The following is a 23,072-nucleotide window of genomic DNA, read 5'->3' on the forward strand; positions in this document are numbered from 1 at the left end:
AAACGGGGAAAGCATTTCCAGATAAATAATTTAAGTCAGCCGGCGCGGCCCCGTCCCCGCGCTCCCCATCCCTCACCAGTAGCGGGCCGCGGCGGCCCCAGCGCGCCTGCGCACCCGCCCCTCCGCCCGGCCCCACAGGGCGCTGGGACCCGCGGCCGCCGCGCACGGCGTAGCCACCGGCCAATGGGCGGGCGGGCCGCCCGTGTTTCCCTCCTGCAGCCAATCAGCGCTCGCTTCCTCCCTCCCTCCGGCCAATGGGAAGGGCCCTCTTGGGGCGTCGGTCACATTCAAACCGGGGGCAGCGCGCGGACGCGCTCGGTCGGAGCCGCGTCCCGGCCCCGTAGCGGCCTCGGTGAGGGCGGCCAGGCCGGGCGGGGGTCGGGGCGGCCGGGAAGGACAGCGAGGGGGAAGGGACCGGGCCAGGGAGCAGCGCAGTGAGGGAAGGTGGGTGACAGGGCTGGGGGGCAGCAGAGGTGCTGGTCTGCGGTGAGGCCGCGGGGGTGCTGGGCCGGCTCCTCGACAGCCCCGGGGCTGCGGCTTCGCTGGGCTTCCGCCCCTGAGGGGAGGAAAACTGCTGGTGTCTTCCGCCTCACGGTCATTGTTTGTGCCGCATTGCCTCACCTGCTCCGCTGCTGCTCAGTCTCTCTTACTTAGCCCAACTTTGCATCCTGGTGTCTTATCCTTCCTGTGTCTTACGTTAGATTTTAATGTTTTTCTATTTTATTTCTTTCTTAGTGTTGCTAATGTTTTTTAATTGACGACGGTTTTTCTTATCTTGGGAGTTTTTGTTTTCCTTTAAAAAAATTTTCCTGATTTAGGACTTGTAAACAAAACAGAAGGAAGATGATGCACTTTTATAGGTAGTATTTTTTAAAGGCTGGGTAGATGCTTCAGAAACAGGAGTTATTTTACCTCTCCTCTATAGAAGACATAAACAGAACAAGTAGTGTAATGCAGTATTTCAAGACTGGATGCTGTTACTTCTTTGTATTATCAATGAGTATTTTTGAGTGTGTTATATGTGGACTTACCACTAATTTCTGCTGCCACTTATCCATTTGCTGCTCTCAAGTCTCTGTCCTGTGGCTCCGTAGGAGGGGTTGAAGTTACTTTAATAACTATACTTTATTTAGAGCTAGTTCTTGCTGATCTTTGCACTGTGTGTTCTCCCTGTTCCCTGGTTCTCCCTAACCTTCTCTCCTGCAGGCATTTCTGCATCTCAGGTATGCTGCAGTGGAGCTGGTGCAGTTACTGCCTCAGTTCCCATTCAGTGCCTTTTAACAGCGTGTGCCTGCTTTAGGTCTTCACTGTTGTCAGATTTTTGCTATATGTATACATACCAGTGAAATTCATGGGAAATGATTTCTTTAGGGGTAATTATGCAGCAGGTTAACAGACAAAAGAACCTGTGAATATTTGCTTATGGTTGAACATTGGCATGAGTAGAAAGATTGCTGGCAAATCATGACACTATGAAGATGAATATGCCCTCAGTGTACTTACTCTGAAGGTCACAGCAAGCTGACACATTTGGAAGTGCTTGTCCTCCTTCAAAATGTTGTCTTTAAGCTTTTTTAAATTGTTTTTATTACTAACTAGAAATAGTTTAATTGATTTTGATGAAAACTGTATTTCTGGGATATGAAGATTAGGCAAGCTTGCACAATAAGCTTTCAGTGTTTCACCCATCAATTTTTGATGCGCAGGAACTTCTTGAGGATGGAGAACTTCATTTCTTGCCTTTGGGTTCTTGGGATCATCTGAGGTAGTCTGGCCCTCATCCATCTTACCTTTTTGACAAGACACATCCATTCTTCAGGAGAGTTTTTCTCTGTAACACCTTGAATCTAGAGCAGTTAAACAGCACACCAGAAATGTAAGTTTGATGTGTATTGTTGTGACTTAAGATCAAGTTTTACAGAAATTTATTTTTCTTGTTGTCTACTGCATTTGGGAAGCTGTTGCTGCAGGAAGAATAATGAATCTTTGATATTGGTGGAGAAAATATAAAGACTATGTTTAAGAAATCCAAAATCCATCTGGGAATTCTTAGCAGTTATTGTTGTAATGAGATATTGTGGTGTTTGTTAACATGAGGTAAATTTCTTTTGGTTGTCTTGGTGCTTCAGGTTCTGGAGAAGCTGACTTCATACTTTGAGGGAGTGGGTACAGTTGAAAATCAGATCTCTGTGGATATTCTCACCCATAAAGAGGTGATCTGGGGTATCTGATTTCCTGTAGCCCATTCTACAGTGTTTTTAAAAGGCAAAACTGCAATGTGTACTAAAATTTTCCTTATGAAGTGAATAAGTATCATCTGAACAGTGTTAGCTATAGTAATCACCTGTGTAATTTTTAGCAGTGTGATCCCCAAAAGATGTTTGGGGTGGGACAGTTTGCAGACCCATTCCCAGAACCTGAATTGGCTCTGCGGGGGAAAGAGATATTAAAGCAAATTCCAAACAAGCATTGAAATTAAAATCTATTCAGTGTACATTTTTGAATATAAATAAGAGAAGGGTTCCTTTATTTGCTTCTGTTCAGTCAACCAAAAATAGTATTTCAGATACTACTGATTTAGCATACAGTCTTTAGCTTTCAAAAGATTTTGGGGTGTTTTCCTCATAGGTCTTGCCTGAGGCTATTTGAGTGTCTCTCCAGACCCTTAATGTGCTAAGACCTCTTCATAGGGGTAATGTAGATGGTGCTTTTGCTGGACTAAGTCTTGGAGTTTACACAGTGCCACTGTGTTTTGAACCTACAAAACAACTCTTCCATATAGACAAGAGCAGGCTTGGTGTACCTGGCGGGCCATATTTAGGTCAGGATGAACATGGAATATGCCTGCTTTTGCCTTATAAGCAAACTCTTGTAAGCATGATAATCTTTCTGATTTGTGGTCTTTGCCTGGGGAAAGCTGGGAGCCTGGTGCTTTTAAAGACATGCCAACTTCTGGTGAATAACGCTCTAAAATTTATTTGTGGGACTTCCTGAGAGTGGTGCCTGATGCATTTTTTTAGATAATGGAGTTAAAGGTAGATGAGCTTCATTCCATTAAATTCTTTCTCTAGCAATAATTAATCTAAAAGTAGATCTAAAGTTTCTAACCCACTAGCAACTTTTTGATTTGTTTTACACAAGTACAAGAGAACAACAACCAACATTTCATTGTAAAACTGAACTTAGTCTTTCTTTGAGCCTATTTAATCTGTCTGAAGTGCATTACTTTCCTTGTTTCTGGGCCCAACTTCACAGTAATTACAATGTCAAACCCCCTGAATATGCACTAAATTCACCACAGTTTTTACTAGAATTCTTGTGTTCATTAGATGTGGGACAAGCTGTTTATTGTAGGCAGAAAAGGAAGAAATCTTTAGGGTTTTTAAATTTATTTTAGCAGTCTTGCTCTGCTCAGATTGCCTAAATTCTTACCTCTGAGCTATATACATGTATTATCTCAGATGATGATAAACTTTCAGAATGTTGAGGATTTGGCATAAGTTTCTCATAAGAAGTCTTTGAATCTCTAAACCTCCTTTCAGAAACTTAAAAATAGGTGTCACTTGTCTTTGTCCTTTGAACAGAGGAGAATGTGAATTCTTTTCTGCTTGACCCACTGTGAGAACTAATTGCTGTAACCTGTGGGAAAGAGCGTGGATTAACACTGTGCTAAACTAAAGCCAGCCTAATTATGAGTACAGAATGTGATTTCATGTGATGGACTGGAAGCTATTTCAGGCAACGCATCATACTCCTCATTTTATTCAAATGCTGAATATACCTGATTGGAAAGGGCTGTTGTGGAGCATGAATTAGGATTTGGGTGGATCATTTAAGTACCAATTCTTTTTATTTGTCCAAGTTGTCTTCTGCAAAGTAGTTTACTTGTATAACTACATTGGCAAAGGCTTAAATGGAGTATTTGTTACATAATGTCCTTGAGTCTCAAGCTCCAAATGATACATGAGAGGCTTTCCCACGGTAATTCCAATCAAAGTGAGCTACAACAGGGTTCTTCAGTAACTCCATTGTTTTTTAACCTTGTGCCTGCAGATGGAGGAGACAGACCTAAGTGAAAGAGGATTGCCACAGATTACATCAATCATGAATAGAGTTAGAAACTTGAAAAACAAATACAGAAACGAAGAGAATATCACAGATGAATTTAACTATACTAAAATCTCAGCTGATACAACAGGTATTTGGTTTTGTTATTCTACTGTCACTCATGCAAAAGATCTTAACATTGATGGAGTGAAAGAACCATTAACTGAAATGATTTCAAGTTTAATGTTTCTTTAATATTAATGACCACAAAGCTAATTTAATTTCTCCTTATTTCTTAGCTCTGTTGCTTTGATCTTGTTTAAAAATAGTCAGTAACTGTCTTGCACAAAAGCTTATAAAAAATATTTTCTTCTGTACATGTTTGCTGCTATTTTAATCAATCTCATTTTTTGTTTTCTGTCAGATAACTCTGGAACTGTCAATCAAATAATGATGACAACAAACAATCCAGAAGATTGGCTATGTTTTTTACTTAAGCTAGAGAAAAAGGGCGTTCCTCAGATGGATGTTAGCCTACTCAATAGACTCATTGGCCGTTACAGTCAAGCAGTGACTGCCTTGCCTGCAGAAAAGTACAGTCAGGATGAGAGCTATGCTCGCATCCTTGTGAGATTTGCTGAGTTGAAAGCGTAAGTATAAATTTTCAATATGAGAACTATTAATTCTATTTTTGAATTAAGGTAAGAATACCTTGTTTCATCAGTGTTTTCTGCAACAAATTCTCATTTTGAGTGTGGAAGGTAAGTAGCTTTGGTTAGTCAGCTTATCTGTTGTTGCCACAGTACTTGTATTTTTTGTATATGCTAATAAACATGATTGTTTAGAGTTATTTGATTTAGAGATGTTAACACTACCTTTTTTCTTGGTTCTTTATGTAAGGTACAAGAGGGAATAGCATGAAATGCTTTTTTGAGCTTTACTTTAGTATGCTTTCTCTCTTACTGGACAAGATCATCACAGTTTAAGTTAACTGCCTTAGGATAGGAAGAATGTCTCAAAACATCACTCTCTAGTTCCACACTTTGAAAATTAGTTTTGGTTGTGGTATTTTATTGCTTTATTCAGTCCAGATTCAAGCAGTGTGGTTGTAGAGGCATGTTCAGACACAGGGTTATAATTGGAATTTTTTTGATAAGAGGTTCTTTTGTCACTTGAAATAGTACAGCAAATATTTTGATGAAGAGCTGTATTTAAACAATGCAGCAGTCTATCAGAGCTGAGCAAGTTATCTTCCAGTGAATGTAGCTGATCTTTTTCTTGTATATTCTTCCTCTATTTGACTTTTTGGCATATGGTTTCATCTTGCAGTGTGATAAATGTTTGCTTCTCTGCACTGTCCTTTGCATGGACCTTTCTGCATCACTGTTACTAAAAGCATGCAGTGGAAGTAATCTGTTGAATCTCCTGCTGAGAAACAGGAGTGAATAATGACCTTGTCAATCTTCAGTATCTTGAAGGAGGAAGGTGGTTGTAAGTGGAGTAAAGAATCTCTTCCAGAAAGGTTTAAAGATACATTGCAAGATGGCATTCTTATTTGAAGATCAGTTTGTTTTCCTCACAGCAGGAACTGTTATTTAGGTTTCTGGATCCTAGTTTGGGGAAATTCTTTTCCTTAATAGTGATCAAGTCACATCTGTTATCTCATTGTAGGCGAGTTTAAGTTCAGAAAGATTATTTCCCACCTCCCTAATCACTTGGACCTATTTTCACTTGATCTTAGAACATGGTTTGAAAGGTGGGATACTTTTAAGATGCGTGCAAGAGCATCATCTTCAGTATTCTGTGTGATGTATTGCAGAAAGCAAAACCAAAGGGGCTGTCAGTGGCTTGTTGATACATCAATAGTATAAACAGTTCTAGTTGTGATGTCTCACTGAAATATCTTCAGTTGTTTCGCTGCTACAGCCTCTAGGGACCTTTGTGGGAAAGTAGTCTGTCTTGTTTCACTATTAAAATGCACTCAGCAGCTGTACTAAAATATCTTCTACTTTAGTAGCCAGCATTACAGAATTTACCTATCTCGTGAGGTGGCTCAGGTCTGCTCTTTCTGTTTTCTGCTGCATATTTTTTAAATGGCAAATATTATCAGTCATGTTTCTTGAAATAATTGTCGGTTCGGCTGTTGAAGGGCTGGAAAGCGGATTGGCTTGGGGCAGCGCTTAAAAGGATGAGAAGAGGCTCATTCTTCTTCGTCTCTAGTTTATAATTGTTTTTAAAAGATTTTCTTCAGCCCGACAAGAGTCTGCTCAGCAGCCACCATGAGCAACTGTCCTGCCCTCGGACAGTCACCTAATCTTTACCCATAGTTGAGGTAAATTACTTTCATTATCCCCATACCTTTATTCTTATTGCGTGCACTTTTATAATGACCAATCCCAAAGTGCCACCATCACCACAGAAGATGGAGGAGAAGAAGAAGAAGGACAGGACACGCCCCAATTCCTCCATCTTACTTCTCTAAACCCCCCTGTACAGAAATCCTAAACCCTGTGTCTCACCCTCTAATTAACTAATCCCTTCACCATTCACCCCGGTGAAATCCTCCTATCCTCATACAGGTGTCGTCTCCCGTGTAGGATCAAAGTCCAGCCACCAGACACTTCTGGCAACATTCCAGGACTCCCGAGCCCCCCAAGGGTGGTCTCGGTGGCTCGGCACCTCAGTCCTGGGGTGCTGAGATCCCACACCTAATGAAAATTACTTTTAAGAAGATGAACAAGCCACTCCAAACTTCTTTTAAAAACTGTACCCACCAACATCTGATATAGCATCAATCCCACTGGAACTACACTATAGGATCTCCCTAAATGATGATTCCTCATTTGGAAATTACTTTCAGATACTAGCTTGTTCTTAATAATTTTTATAATCTAATACTTTCTTGTCCAGAATAGCATAGAATATCAATTATTCATGTGAAACTACATTTATGAACTACATCTGTAATCTCATCAGCAATGAAATTACTTTTGGCTGGTTGAACCTAAAAACCAACAATGTTGATTCTAATTTTTGGAGATTAACTTAATCAGTTGCTACTTATTTGGATCTTTTGTGTTTGGCATGTTTACTTACTGCTCATAACTTATTACTCATAATTTTTTTGTTCTCAATTTCCCTGGTGTCTACACTCTACCTTCTCTGTTCCTGGCAGTCAGTTTGTCTAGTATTATATATTTTTTCTTGGGTTTAGGTTCTGTTAAAGAAAATCCTCTCATCTTATGACTTTGTCGAGTGCTTCTAGTTTATTTTTTAGCTACTGCAAGTAAAGCAATATTGATACTACAAGTTAAGTGACACTGATAGGTGCTCTGATACTACCTTGAGTGAGAGAAGAGATGTGCTTTTCAGTAGAATTGCTTGCTGTTCTCCCAAATATTCCATGTAAGCAAGGTGGAAGAGCAAATCAGCATCACAGCCTTCAGAAGCAGTGGCAGTGGCTTGAGATGTTAGTATCTACTGCCATCAATGCTATTTTGTTCTGATTGTAGAATGCTAAGTGGTTGGAATGGATCTTGAAGATCATCTAGTCCCAAGCCCTCCTGCTGTAGGCAGGGACACCTTTCACTAGACCAGACTGCTCAAGGCTTTTTCCTGCCTGGCCTTGAATGCTTCCAGGGCTGTGGCATCCACAGCCTCCCTAGGTAACCTGTTCCAGTGTCTCCAGGATTACCTCTTTATTGTGACTACCATAGTTTAGGCCACCCAGCTGAAGTTCCTTCTTGCATTTTGTACCCATTTTTCCTAGTTCTGCCACTAGAGTTCCTGACAATAAGTCCCTTTCTGGCTTCCCTACAGGCCCCCTTCAGGTACTGGAAGTTTGCTATGAGGTCTCCATGCAATCTTCTCTTCTCCAGGTGACCAGCCCCAACTTTTCTAGCCCATCTTCATGGGAGGGGTTCTCCAGTTGCCTAATCATCTTTGTGGCCCTTGTCTGGACTTGTGCTAGGTCCCTGTCCTTTGTTGGGAGCTGAATGTAGTGTCTCAGGTGGGATTTCCCAAGAGCAGAGGGGCAGAATCGCCTCCTGTGACCTGCTGGCCATGCTCCTTTTGGTGTAGTCCAGGATTCTGTGTGGCTCTCTGGGCTCCAAGTACCCACAGCTGGCTCATGTTGACTTTTTCATCAGCCATCACCCCCAAGTCTTTCTCCCCAAGCCTGCTTGCAATCACATCTCTGTCCAAACTTTAGGTGAGAAACTGGATTATTCCATTCTTGGCGCTGGACCTTTTTTGTCCTGGTGTCTGCTTTAGCTGCAGTCTGGCTGTGCCAATACCTTTTGACCTATTGTGATACCAAGATTGTCTGAAGAACCATTGAGTGTGCTCTGAAATAGTTGAAGACAGTAAATGCTTCTATGATTTTCTGTGTTGTACATTTTCAATGCCAAACCTCTTGTGGCATGCTTCTGGCTGTAGCACAGTGCCACCAAGCGTGTGACACTCGGTGCCTATTGCTGGTCTTGGGTCTGTGTATTGCTATCCAAGCTGTTGCTGCTTTCTACAGGAACCTGAATTTTAACAAGCTCTTTGAAAGTGAATGTAATACAGTACAGCTTAATTTCTCTGGCTCAGACTTTGCCTGCACGTGGGTTAGTCTGTGCCCGTCCTATTGTTTTGGATGATCAGAGCTGAGTTCAGTAAACCCATGTGACTGTAGTTACATGCCTAAGTTACATGAACAACTTCTTTCATTCAAAATTTCATAGAATTCTACTGAAAATGTTCTTTACCTTTCCATGTTGTATTTTTCTGTACTTTTATTTTGAGCCATGGTCATAATTTTTTTGCTCTTCCCACTTCTCTAAGTGGTATCTTTGGGTACCTGTTGAGTCAAGGGGGAACTTAGGAAAGAATTCTTTTATCTCTTGATTACAGATGTTGCTGGTAAAAGTGTTAAGCTCCTTTTTTTTTTTTTTTTTGTTGTCAGTTGAAACATAATGTATTACATAGTGGTGTAGATTTAGGCCTTTTGTGTCTTGACTGGTATTTGCAGAGGCTGTAGTTGCTCTCAGATATTTAGATGTTGGTGTGCTGTGTGTAAGTATGAACCTTCTCAGCAATCTGTGGCTGAATGTAACCCTAGGATTAAAATTTGCCAGAAGTAAATGAGCCATCAAGTGTGGAAGAGCTTAAGGATTGAGTCCTTTGAGTTTTGGGAAGGTTCAGTGTGATGTCTTTCAATAATTAGAGTTTAAGATTCTTTGACTCCTTGTAGTTCACTGATTGCTGTAAGGAAAAGGAAAATCTTTAGCCTATAGGTGGGTTACTTTTTCAAGTTATTTAAAGGCTTCATCCAGTACATGGAACTTCATCCTTCTCAGTCCCTTCACCTTGTATAACTGTGAATGTGCTGTCTTTACAGGCTTCAGGATCCAGAGGAGGCACGGGACCAATTTCATCTGGCCAGACTGAACTGCAAGAAATTTGCTTTTGTGCATGTGGCTTTTGCACAGTTTGAGCTATCACAAGGTGTGTAAAAAAAAAAAACCAAAAACAACTAAACTTGTTTGGTGTTGCTGTTCTGTGTTGTTCTCCATTTTGTTGTTTTAAACTTCTGCTTCCTTACATAATTTGTAAGTAAACTGATAGGGATTGAATCAGAAAGAAACAAATTGGGATTTTTAAAATTGAAATTTTACCGAGAACGTGAGTTCACTTTTAAAGTGAAAATATGCACACCATTCATTGTTTTTTTCTGTTTTAGAAATAACTTTCAGACTAGGTGGAATTTGTTAGTAGTTTCTACTTTTCTAATTTAGATCTTGCAGTGGAAGGCTTTTGAGTAAGGCTCCTCCTGCATGGAATGAGGCTCAAATACTTTGCTTGCTTGTGGAAGAAATTCTGTCCTCTTCCAAAAAGCATTTGTAGATTGTTTTTTATTGAACCAAAATACACTGCCAGTGTGCAATTTGGTTGCCCTGGTACTTGCTGGCAAGGCTGTGTTGGCTGCCCACAGGCTTGTGGGCTTGTGTTTTTGAATATTTTGTATCTTTTGTTTCCATGGGTGATTTGAGCAGTGACATATTTTGCCCTGGGTATTTATTCCTTTGACAGTTTTCTCTGTATAGAAAGACAAGCACATTCCATGAAAGCTGTTTTCTTATTTGAATGGAAAAAATTTGATGGCTATATTAATTTTTTTGTGACTTGTTTTCCTTCATGTTTTTTCAGTGTCATGCAAGTTATTGTATATTGTTGTATGTTGTATATATTTCTCATACTGCTTAGTATGAGAAATTCTCCCCGAACTTAGCTACACTAAATAAATTAATCTGTCTATTCAACATTCTAGATTCTGAATACCTTTTACTGGTTATCTGTCTGTCTTTACTTCTGTTTATTTTCCACTGATAGTGGTTTTGTCTATACATTTTTGCTTCAGTGATACTTGTTAACTGTATTTTAGGATATTGTTTAGATGCTCAAAGTGTGGCCCATGAGGCAGAGCCATTTTGTTAAAACCAAAGTAGATACTCATTTGTCATCTCAGTTTTTCCAGTTTTTCTTTTCTGATGAATTGATTGGCTTTAGAGCAGGAAAGGCCATGAACCAACTCCCCCCTCCCAGAAGTACATGTTATGTTTTGTGAATGACTCCTGTACAGGATGGGGAAAAAAAAAGACAAAAACTTGCATGTTTGTCTTGAAATTACACAGTTTCTGTGTTATGCCTGAGGCAGTTATCTGACCAGTCTTGTTCTAATATAAACCTGTGGTATTGAACTTCTAAACAGTAGTAAAAAGATGATGATAATTTTAGTGAGCACTGGATGTTTATTTAAACAGATAATTAAACACTAATACTGCAATAACAAAGATATTGTTAAATAAGTGTAATAAAACCTATTGTGTAATTTAATAAAGTGTAGAAATGCTGCTACAGGTTACCAGTGACTAAATTCATCCTGTAGTTATGGGATGTGTCCATGCAGTACTTTACCTTACTTTGACAGTAGGTAATCAACCTAGAATGAAGTGCTGATCCCAAAGGAAATAAGCCAGTTATGATCGGCTTTGTTTTATCTGCAGTGTGCTCTCTGATTTGTATCTGTTACCCTTGAGCTGCTCTAGGTGTCCTTTAGTAATGTGTATGGAGGTACAGTGTCCCTGCTGGCTGCTTCAAAGAGGATTAGTGGGACATGTGAGCTGTAAATTGTTACTTAAGAGTGCTGTTCCTCTTTCACTGTGTCCACTTAGGCCAGAGGGAAAGGAGGGTAGTGCTTTGTTGCTTCTTCATCCCAGTGATTTCAGCAGTGCTTGGCACACCTGGCTCACCTGTCAGTGCTTTCTTTTGCATTAAGGAGAAAAACTTAATTGCACGTTCTCTTCCTTAGCTCACAGTTTTGCTCAAGATAAAAGCTCAAGTTGTGAAATTAGATTTGGTAAATTAATGTTGATTTCTTAATAATTGAATATTAATGACCTGGAAATGGGGTGACACAGTAAAGGTGCCATTCTGTTTTTTGTGGCTCTTTTTTTACTAAAATACTGAGTAAAATTTCATTTAAGTCCCCCAGATGAAGAGTTGTCTTGTCATTACTTGGGTACCTTGGGTGGTGTGTTTGAGGATGATTTGCTGCGAATTGGTCAGAACTCATGACCACAAAACTCTGCTCTTGACTGTTTCAAGTCTTATGCCAGGGTGCTTGATTCAGGCTTTTGGCATCTGATGAAGTGGACTGGTTGGAATTCAGAAATATTTCTGGCTTGATTTTGTGCCTTGGTTCCTCATCTGTTAAGGGGGATGAAACAGTTTTTCACATACATGTTTTGATGTCATGCTCTTTCTTACTCAGGGTACTAGGAGAAATTACTTCCAAGTAGCAGGTCTTGTTGAAGCAATGTGGTTACTAAATATAGCAAAAGGTCGAATCAGAATGCTGGTTAAGGATTCTTAGAGCCTGTCCACTTTGCTAATGATTTAGGAGAAAAAACAGTATCGGACTATATGGTTAAAAACCAAATTGTAACAAATTAGCACAAAATTTATTTAATGGAAATTATAGCTCATATAATTTTAGTGCTTCCTTGCTTCATGTTTGGCATTATCCATTTAATAATCTTAAAATAGATTACTTAAAGCATAAGTTCCTGGTACCTACACTGCACTTCCACCATCCTGAACTACAGGCAACAGTGATGTCTAACTTCATTTATGAGTGGAGTTTTGAGTGCAGGGGACATGTGTATGCTATTATGCATATACTTGAGTATTTCTTATAATATATATGTAGCATAAAGTTAAGAACCAAGTGGTTTGTTTTGCTGCTTTGGAATGGAGGAAGAAGGGCATTTGGGGTTTCAGGGGCATTGACAGCTGTAGCAAACCATTGCATCATTTTGCCCAGATGTTCTTCAAACCAAGTGAAGTATTGTGGTTACAGTACACTTTTTTCCTTATTTGACTTTTTCTAATAGATGCCTATGTACATGTTTATGTATGTAAATTCGCTGCTTCCATATGGTTTGTTAACACATTCCCTTTCCCACCCCAGCTCTCTTCAAAGTTCTCTGTTTATGCCATTTAGTAATGTCTAAAACTGTAATGAAAAAATATCCTTGCTTTTCTTTCCTCTTTTTTTTGACTGTAGTGCTGTCCAGAGTTGTTTTATTTCACAACAGCTGGTTTTAAATGTGATTTCTATTAAGTGCATTAAAGATGTTTGATAATATATGCATAATACAATTTTTACCTGGTCAGGTGTAAATGGAAGTCCATAAAAGTCATATTCCTTGCTGATATGACAAAAAAAAAAAAGAGAATGAGTAGTTTTCTTACAGTTCCTATAACACTAAAAAAAATACTGAGAATACGTATTTTGTGACTTGGTGTTCAATTTAATGTGTGATTTGCTTTTAACTATTTCCAGGCAGTTTCCTTAAAATGGCAATGTAAGGGGAGGTGTCCCTAATGAACAATGGCTTCATAGAACTATGCAAAGTGAATATAAGACAACATGAGTGTAACCATCTTGTTAAAAAAATCTTGCCCCAGTGTAATTGTTTTGTTTACTTCTGTGATTTCTCCCTCTGTGCTTCTTACACTTAGGAAATGAGAAGAAGTGTAAGCAGATCCTTCAGAAGGCTGTGGAGTGCTCTGCTGTTCCTCTGGAATTGTTGGAAACTGCTCTGCAAAACTTACATTTGAAAAAAAGGCAGTTACTCTCAGATGAGGAGAAGGAGAACTTTGCAGGTAATTGCAGTTTCTTAAAATACTGGTTGCTTATGCATGTTGTGATTGTAGATTGGAAAAAATCACTAGTGTTTGTCCCTTCTAGATACAAACTCAGAATCTCTATTGCCCAATAAACAGATATTTGTCTGTATTATGAATCTTATTCTTTCAATGCTGGTTTCCCTCTTCAGTGCAGTGACTGCAGTTTGCAGGAGCTGTGCTGTGGTCAATTCTGTGATTCTGCAGAGGGTGTTCCTCTGGCTGTCAGCAGGGATTTGCAGTTTGTAATAGAGGCTGACAGCTCTAAGTGTGAAGTAAGAGCTACTTTTGGTAGAGAAGAATTACAACTGAAATATACAGACTAAACTATATTATATAGGTTGTTTGGAGGTGTATCTTGTGGCAGACTGGGAAAGCTTTGACAGTCATTTCAGTGAAGTCAAATCTAGGAAAAATAATCAATTTCAACTTTATTTTGGACAAAACCCATATTTGTCAGTACAAAACTGAAGTGCTTGGCTGTATTGTAAATCCCTAGTGATCCTTTTTGATGGGTATATAATTTCAAAAAGGGAACAGTTATTTCTTGAAGCTTTCAAGAGATACATTTTTTGGAGTGGAATTGAGCAAAAAATATGGTTTGACTTCAGCTTTGGAGTGTGTGTAGCTAACTCTTTCAAGAGTGATGTCTAACACTTCCATATTTTTGCATTGTGTGAGGACAGGATTGATGTGAAATAGATCGGATGTAATTTCCTTAGGGATGTGTCTTCAGGAGTGGTGTTTGAGGTTTGCTTGGTGTCTATTGAATCAACCTTTGACTGAAGCATTACTGGGGGTGAACTCTTTTAATAGTATTCAGTTTTGGCATTCAATTCTAATGAACTCTATTTTCTGTCTTATTCTGTTTATCATTAATTGGATATAGACATCTTAAACGCCACTGCTGATGTACTGTGCCACAGGAGAATATCTTGAAGGATACCAATACCCTTCATGGATTGTATCATTTTTTGCTGACATTGAATTGCTGCTGCAGGGCTAAGGAAATACCTGTGAGAATGAATGGCAAAACTCTGCCTGCCATTTAGGAAGCAGTGAACTGTGGGGCAAGAGTAGGCTCATTTATTTTTTCATCTATATTGGTTTGTAATTAGGTATTTGAAAAATGCAAACTATTAATTTAGTTATTTAAAGATTAAAGTTTAAAAGGTAAATAACACCGGACTTGAAATATCTCAAACTCTGGGACGTAAAAGAGGTAAATCACTAAATTTGGCTTTAAGTGAATTTATATGGTCCTCTGGAGCAACAAAGGCTATTTTAGTATATTGGCATTTAGGTATTTTTTGTATTACCATTTGAAGAGCTGCTTTTGAAAGTTTAATTTGAAAATATGAATGCTGTATATGTAAATGCATTTGTTCACAGCTTCAAAAGATTGTACAGAATGTTTTTGACAGTTACGTGCTGTTAGTGTTGTGATGCAAATATAAACCATGCATCAAGTCTAGAAACCTCTGGTCTAATTCCTTTTTTTCCTCTTTCATTCATACACAGCAGTCTAAAGTAGTTGACATACCAGGTGCAATCAAACACGTTCAGTTGGGAAAATGGAGTTGAGTATTTCAGAAATGTAGAACCACTTTAGAATTGTTTTGGGTGGAAGAAAGCATTGGGTCATGAGGTCCAGCTGTGGTAAGGGGTATCATAAGAAGCAGACAGGCTGTCTTAGACTGTGAAGGAATGAAAGTATTGTAGATCACCAGCTGGCTGTGAGAGTCCAGTGGCCACCTTGTTGGTTTAAAAAAAAAATCTTTGGTGAAAAAGGTGTGAGTTGCATTTGTGAGATGGTGATGGTCCTGGGTTGGTAATAAAACACTGTACACTGAGGCACTTGTTTTATTTGAATGAGTGGTTTGGTCTATTGGCATAAGTAGTTCATAAAATGTTAAGTATTGGAAATAGCCAATACTGCACTGTTCATCTACCAGAAGTCTGACTTCTGGCTGAAAGTAGAAAAGGGATATGGGAGAGTTGAAAAGAAAAGTAAAATGGATGAGCTCATCCATTTTAATGAGCGAAAACAGATTTAAAAATGGAAAGTGCTATATAAAAGTCCTTAAATTGTGATTTATTGGACGGCTGTGGATAGCTGTGGATCTTGTTGGTTAAGCAGACAATTTCCTTTACTGGCAATTTCTTATACAAGGCCTATGTGATGTAACACATCACATTATATACTGTCTTAGTTAGAATCTTTGAATGGTTTGGGTTGGAAGGGACATTGAAGGGACATCATCTACTTCCAACCCCCTGCTATGAGGCAAGAATACCTTCCACTAGACCAGGTTGCTCAAAGCTTTCAACCTGGCTTTGAACACTTCCTGTTGCCTTTGATTTTCTTTTTTTTTTAAATATGCTCTTTGGTGTCTTGTTGGAGATTTTTTCAGAAGTGGCTTAGAAGGCAGCTGTGAGGAGTAAAATTCTCACAGCCGGTTTCTGTAAACAGCAGAAGTTCTCAGGTTGTTTTTAATTACAAGTAAAAGTGACAAACATGAAAGCCTTGAGAACCTTGCATACCAGAGTTCTCAGGCAGCTTTCTCATAACAAGTAGATATTCTATCTTTGGCTGTTTTGGGAAAGCAAAAATAATTTTGAGAACCCAAATCTTAGTTTTGGAAACATAAGGAGGAGTTGGTTTGTTATCTCTGACCTATTGTGAGCTCGGGTTTGCAATATGCATGAACTTAATTAACACGGTTATAAAAAGTGACTGAGTGAATAAACGGAGTCGATGCTGAACAAGGAAGTTGGGTCTTCTCCCTCCATCTTCAATAGTGTCTGTCTTAAAAAAAAAATCTTGTAGCATTGAAGAGATCTTAATCAAAATAACCAGATAGTAATTTACATTTTTGAAAAAGGGTTTATCAGAAAAATAGCTGAGTTCAAGTGATTATTGTTTATCTGAAGGTGCTTAAAATAGCTTGTACTCCACATTGTTCCCTAAATGACGAATTAAACTGTGTTGTAATGTGAATGTGTGTTCGTTAAGGTGTTGATAAATTTTCATTTGTGTATTCTGAGTTCATGTGATTTCTTGGTCTCTAAGAAATGACCTTCCCTTCACCTGTAGACAAAAATAATGTGGAAGATAGTGTTGTTCTGAACTGTTTATTTGTGGGTTTGAGGTTCTATAATGACTTTTCAAATAACTTGAATTCTGGTTGTGTTTATATCTGAAATATATACTTTCAAAGTTTATTAAGTTGACTTGACACTTAATTTTAAGACTAATGTACAACTTCATAAAACTACTGCTAAATATTCATTGATCAAGCAAGAGTCTCTTCTGGATTAAGATGGGGCTGGTGAATGAGCTTTTTGCTATTGCCTGCCTTGATACTCCCTGACATTGCACAGCTTATATGACCACTCTCAAATTTGCTATCAGTGAGATCAGCTGGTTCAATTTAACCCAATTAATTGCTTAGAATAACTTAGTTGAATTTGTCTGATATGATCTGAATGATTCTATTTTCCCTACAGTATCAAGTACACAGGAGTCTGGACTTCAGAATATAGGTGGAAATTACAGAAGCTTAAAAAAGAATGATTCTAGTGAAAATTCTTCAACTATTAACAGATCTTTATTTAGGTAATGTCTTAATTTCTTATTTAATGCCTTATAATATCATTTAAACCAAAAGTAAACACACACACTGCAGTGTTGTGTGTTTTGTGGGGTTTTTTTGTTTATTTTTTTCTTTTAGGGAAGAGAAGTCACAGGAGCTGGGTGCTCTAGTTAATTACCACAATCCATTGAGATCACTAAACAAATCTAACCAGGTAAAACATGTAACATTTTCTTTAAAATCTTAAACTCTTTATTTTGCTGTACACACCTGGTAATTTTGAATTTGTTCTAAGATTTGCCCATTTGGGAGGATTCCTATTACCCTGGTATCTGATGATGGTGATGACATGGAGGATTCAGATGTCCCACTCACGGCCAGTGTTACAGAGAGGTATGGTTATTGGGTTTACCTACAGCACCACAGACTTTAGTAGTCCTTTTCACTGATACTTTTATTGGGTAGTGGAAATGTCAGATGTCAATGTCAAATTTGACCTGAAGGATAGAGACAAATAGTCAGTATAGTTGCAATGGGTAGTGCAGTAACCTACTTCAAATCTTATGGAAATTCTTTGTATGAAAGCATGTGAAGATGAAGAGAAAGCGTGTTCTGGCTAATCAGTAAGCTCAAAAGAAATGGAAATTAAAGTGGAAATAAATTTTGTTCAAAATATTTAAGTTTTTGTAGTCCAGTTTTTTTAAAAAAAGGAGAAAATACAGTCTTGTAACTCAAGATATTTTTAAATCCTCATTTTGCAGGACTTCTTTGTATTGCTTCTCACTTTGCTGAGTAAACCTGCTTTTCTGTTTATTTGAAACTTGTGGCCAAGTCTTCACACAACTACTTTTTATCATCTCTTTCACAAAAAAGACCATTGCCCCACTGTGTTGGCATGTGATGTAACTAAGAATGTTACTTCAACAGGCAAATGTCCAGCTCGAAACAAGCAGCCTTTGTTGCACCTTTTCCACCATCAGAACCGAAACCTTGTGGGCGTGATTCGTGCAGCCTGAGAGATTTGCAGGTAACTTAAATGTTTTTTAAGTACATGAAGGAACTCTAGCCATCCTATGATATTAGTAAAAAAGTTAATAACAGCTTTTTCAATTCAAGAAAGAAATAATGTAGGATTTCTCTTTATGTAATCATTTGTGGATAGAAACATTCATTATGGCTTTTAAACTTGAAATTTGTTATGCGTAATAGGGCATTAAAAAAGAGCTTTCTCTGCTCCTATCAGATGTCCTGTTCAGTGGGAGTGGTGTTTGGAATATGATTTTTGAAGAGGAGATAAACAGATTTCAACTTGACTATAGGGCCTTTTTCAGCTGAAGTCATGAAGTTTACCATGGGAAGACCCTATTTAAGGAAGTCAGTTCAACTCAGTGCTCTATGGAGCCATGAATTCCAGCTTTTGATAGAGATTTTTTTCATCCAAAACCAAATGTCTTGCATTACTATGTCTTATATTTTCATGTCTCATGTCCCCATCTGCTAAAAGAAAATTCCAGAATAGAAAGCACTTAGGCCTTTATTATAGAAACTGGATTATGAAAATTCAGAATGTTGATATATTTAAAAATAGCATCAGTAATAGTTGTCTATGTAACCTGCACAGTTCCCTGAGGCATGTTTGCTTCGCAGTGCACCTGCCACTTAATCACCTTAAGGAAATGGCTTTTGTATACTACTCCTGAGTTTTCCTTTGATTCTTTTTTTAAGATGCTTTTTATGTTCTTTAGTCCTTAAAAGAAAAAACAGCTTTACAGATGTTGGATGAGGGCAGCTCAGAAACAGCTACCAATTCAACTGTAACTCTCAAAACCAAAGTGGATGCAAGTCTTGTGACAAAAAGAGCAGGTAACATTAATGTCATGTCTGAGTAGTTTGAAATAGAATGAGCGTTGAAAATGTGCTAATCTGTATTTTTTAAAAAATGCGTTGCTAAACAAAATGTTTTCAAAAAGTGGAAATTACTGCATTATTAACATACCTTTGGGGAATAATTCTTCAAGTTCTTTTAAAAACAGTTTTGTTGTATTTCGGAAATACTTCACTTAGATATTGCATGGATTTTGACTGTTGTGTGAAGTCAGGTAAAAATAGGGATGGTATTAGATTACATTCTGTTGTCTTTCTGGAAAATGTTGTAACCAGCTTGGATTTATAGCAAGGATTTCAGGGCTAGTTAAATCTAGAAAGTTGCTATTATTTATTTACCAACTTCATGGAATATGGAATACATGTACTAACCTCCTATGGTTAGTTGCTAACAACTTCAGTGTTTCATCAGAAAGCTGGTTCCCTAAGTGGTGTTCTCATCCTGCTGAAAAAATTAGGTGAAAATGTCTAATATTGCAAGAGTTAGATTTAGGGTTTTATAAGTACATATGTATTGTAGGAAAGAAACATTACAGTTGAAAAAATGTAATTTTTTTTGAACTTCACTGTCCCCTCAGCTCCTCAGTGAGCTTTTCCCACTGACTTGCATTGGGAACAGTTTGGTTTGAGGTCATACTCGCCCTGTTTGTGCCTTGTTCTTGTTTCCAGGTTGGATGTTGGTTGAGGTAGTTAGTCCTTCAGCAGCTGACTTGCACTGAGCTGCTCAGCATGGGATGTTGCTTTCTAGTAATTTGAAAAGAAAACTTTTCAGGCTTGTGAAGGAACACTCTTAAGCTGTGCTGTTTGCAGCTTGCACTGTCACATCCCACCATTTCACTCTTGTGCTACCTGTGCAAAAGGAACTAGGAAAAAGTGCCAAGTCCCTTTAGGCCTCTGGCTTCAGTCATTGCACTTGGATTATAGGTTGCCTATTGTTGCAGACAACAGACTTCTAATTTGGAGTATGGTAGTAAGCTTATCTCCACTGCTTTATAAACCTGCTCAAAACCCCGGGATGTTGTGGTATGATTTGTGAGCCTACTCTCATTGCCTGTGTTGGTGTAGGAAACAGTTGCATCTCTGTTACTGTTACAGTGTTATCCTAAGACTTTTTGAAGAAAGTTGCCATTTTACTACACTGAATTGAACATGCTGTTGAGGACTTCATTAATGTCTTTTAAGGCCTAATTCCAGTAAATCATCTGTGTTTTAGTCTGATCTAGAAAATGAGGGAAAATTATTGTAACTTTTCAAGTGTTGAATATTGATTCATTTTTATAGTCTGGTTTTTGTTTTTTTTTTTTTTTCCACAGAAAGTAAAGTTCAGCATCTGGAGCTGAAGACCCCAGAGCCCAGGAGTCTGGAAAGTCAACAACAACAATCTAGTTTTGGTGAAAGCTATAGAAAGCAGTTGGAGCAGATGAAACTAAACTGTGTTAATGCCAGAAAAAAAATGCCAGCTCAAGAGGTGTCACAGAAAAGCTGCTATGGAGAGGTAAAGTAACAGAAATGTTACATGTGTGCTAGCAGCCTTCTCATGTTGAAGAAATTATTTCTGTGTTCTTAATTGTGGCTCCTTGTGTGATATAATATCTTGCTTTGCCCTTTGTAGGGAAAACAAATGAACATTGAACAGTCTGGTCATCCTGTTTCAAGACGATCATCGCCATCAGATGCTGTTTCTAAGAAAAGTGACCCATTGCACGTTTATGGAACACCAAGCACCACATCTAATGATTATATGGCCTGGTAAGCCTACTATAAGATGGTAGTTGATCTCTGGAAAGGTTTAAGCAGATTTTTACAGGGTTTGAATTTTTCTGTTTGATAGCAAATATTCCAAGTGCTTCTGTGAAGTGCCTGACTTTGAGATTCAGATTGCATTTAGGGACCTTTGCCTTTTTGGGCAGCTTTTCAGCATTTGAATATTTGCCATCAAATCAGTAAGTCCCTAGTAGAGTGTTTACCTTTATCACCGATGCTGCTACATGACACTTTCTTTTGGATAAATTATGTGGCTGAGAGACTTTTTAGATTGATAACGATATATCAGTTTATTTCCCATGATGCAAGTGTCTGAGGTTTTTTAAAAGCACTTGGATAAATCCAGAAGCTTGCAGAATTAAGGACTTATGTTTGGAAACAATAGCATTTGTTTATCCATGTTACCCTAAATAAGGCATAAACTCCTATGCCTGTGTTGGCAAATCTTTCTAATTATATGATTACTTTTTGTTTTCATAAGTCTCTAGGATGAATCATATAGGTCAAGGTTGTATGCTGAGTAAGTACTGTTCCTGTTGGTAGGACCTCTGTCTCTACAGCTGCAGAATTCAGACTGTAGGTAGGGCATGAACCACATAATTTCATGAAGAAATGTGATAATAGTCCTTGAATAAATTCTCTTTACTTAGTTTGTACATGCTAAATATGCAGAATTGCTCAGTGTTTCTATTTCTCTATTTGGACTGGTTTTGTCCTGTTTTTTTTTACTTCTGTGGTTTTACTCTACCAAATAAATCCTAGTTCTATACATTTTTTTCCAGTTCTTGTCTTGGCATTAGTTTCTGTAAATACAATTGGGGAAAAATTTAGTATGTTTAGAAATATAACTAAAGAGATGGTAGACACATCAGGAGAACAAATAAAAAAACCATAGGATTTTTTACAATCTTTTGTTTTTTTAAATCAATGATCTTTCTGCTCATACACAGTGTAGCTAAAGCTGTCAAGGCAATAGTGAGAGTTTTTGAAGTTAACTGTCTTAATATGCTTACTCTAAAAAATAGGTAATCTAAAAAGTTTTTGAATAAATAACAGTAAGCTGGAGAGGAGTAACTGGCTCAAACTCTCTTAGTCAGTTCTTCTAGCTTTATAGTTCCTTCACTTTTCAGTTGCTGGGAAGTGCCAGCTATTGTCTGAAGATAGTGAGTTTGTGTTCTTCAAAGTATTTGCTAAGTATTGTTAAAGTTTCAGTGTATTTCTAAAAGGACTTCTAAATGAAGATGTTGAAGTGGTCTTAATGATAATTATTGAGTGAAGTGGAGGCTTGAGCTCTTGCTAGTCACTAGCATTTAACTTTCAAGAAACATTGAAGACTTCAACTCTGTTGTTAAAATAATCTTAGAAAATACAACTAATGCAGATACTGTTTAATTTTTTGTTAGTTTCAGCACACCAGTTGTAAAGGACAAGTTTCTGCCAGGATGTCAACTTTCTACTCCCTACAGCCAGTTCCCATATTATTTACCACATACTCCAGCAACTCCATTTCAAAATCAAATTGGCTTGCAGGTAACAATTTTCTGTCATTTTAGCACATATTTTCATTGGGAACTACTTTGGGTAAAATACATGTGTGTATATATTTTTTTCATCTGAAGTTACTGTTCATCTTCCTGGAGGAGTAATGGAAAGTAGTCTAGTATTCCTAAAATAACTTTCTTCATTTGTATGTCTCAATTTAGATGACCTAAGTCAGATGTTGAAAAATCAGTTCAATTTTGTCAAAATGCTAGAGCCTCTATGTCTAAGCCTTTTCTAAGCAATCTAAGCCTTTTCAGGTCTATCTTAATGACACAGAGAAGAACTAGAGCCGCTATTTTTGTTCTGCAGTGCTTTTACAGTATTACCCAGTACAGTACCATTAAAGAGAAGCAGTGTGTGTTGAAAATCATGAGTTTGAGAGAGGCAAAAGATTGCATTTCTCCTCCATTTTTTTTAGATTTCACAAATTTTGATACGTTTGTTGTGGCCTGACATAATGCAAAAATGGGTTACCTTAGATGTGTTGCATATTCAGGTGGGAACCTTCCCAGTTGTAGATAAAACTGGGGGATAGGTTTAAGTGTCCTACCACAGGATAAGTATTGATAAATTAATAAATCAAACTTGAGGCCTTTCTATGGCTTGGTGTAGCAGATATGAGCAGGCTGTTTCAACTTGACACTACTGCAGTCTTTTAGCTATTAGCTTCAAAAAGAATGGTAGATGGTTTCAGTACAGCTCTTAAGTTTCATGCTGAGACTGAAAGTCTCTTGGATAATGTAGTTTCTGACATTATATGTAAAGAGGGAGGTGTCTCTAATGATCTGGAAAGCCTTATTAAAGAAGATCCTTTCCTTGATTTCCAGTGTGAGGAGCACTGGCACCTTTTACATGAGTGCAGTGATGTTACATGCCAAATGCTGATCAGTGTATGGGGATCTAGCTTTCATTTGGAGTTTCTTTACTGCTTCTAAACAACTTTATAATCTTCAGGAAGAGCAAGACCACTTAAAGCATTTTAATGTAATAAACAGTAGAGCTCTC

At 38.1% G+C, this 23,072-nt stretch overlaps 1 protein-coding gene across 1 annotated transcript in view; it reads left to right on the forward strand.

The window, feature by feature from the left end:
- Positions 1-219: 219 nt before the first annotated feature.
- Positions 220-23,072, forward strand: part of TTK (TTK protein kinase) — a 30,680-nt gene continuing 7,827 nt past the window's right edge. The window contains exons 1-14 of the mRNA XM_064707446.1: positions 220-352; positions 1,707-1,876; positions 4,054-4,198; positions 4,472-4,697; positions 9,431-9,537; positions 13,117-13,260; positions 16,792-16,900; positions 17,016-17,091; positions 17,173-17,270; positions 17,805-17,904; positions 18,623-18,740; positions 20,075-20,256; positions 20,374-20,510; positions 21,929-22,055. Coding sequence (XP_064563516.1) covers positions 4,054-4,198; positions 4,472-4,697; positions 9,431-9,537; positions 13,117-13,260; positions 16,792-16,900; positions 17,016-17,091; positions 17,173-17,270; positions 17,805-17,904; positions 18,623-18,740; positions 20,075-20,256; positions 20,374-20,510; positions 21,929-22,055 — 1,569 coding nt within the window. The 5' untranslated portion in view covers positions 220-352; positions 1,707-1,876. The remainder of the gene's footprint in view (positions 353-1,706; positions 1,877-4,053; positions 4,199-4,471; positions 4,698-9,430; positions 9,538-13,116; positions 13,261-16,791; positions 16,901-17,015; positions 17,092-17,172; positions 17,271-17,804; positions 17,905-18,622; positions 18,741-20,074; positions 20,257-20,373; positions 20,511-21,928; positions 22,056-23,072) is intronic.

This window comes from Zonotrichia leucophrys, chromosome 3 (genome assembly GCF_028769735.1).
Source record: "Zonotrichia leucophrys gambelii isolate GWCS_2022_RI chromosome 3, RI_Zleu_2.0, whole genome shotgun sequence".
NCBI classification, from domain to species: Eukaryota; Metazoa; Chordata; class Aves; order Passeriformes; family Passerellidae; genus Zonotrichia; species Zonotrichia leucophrys.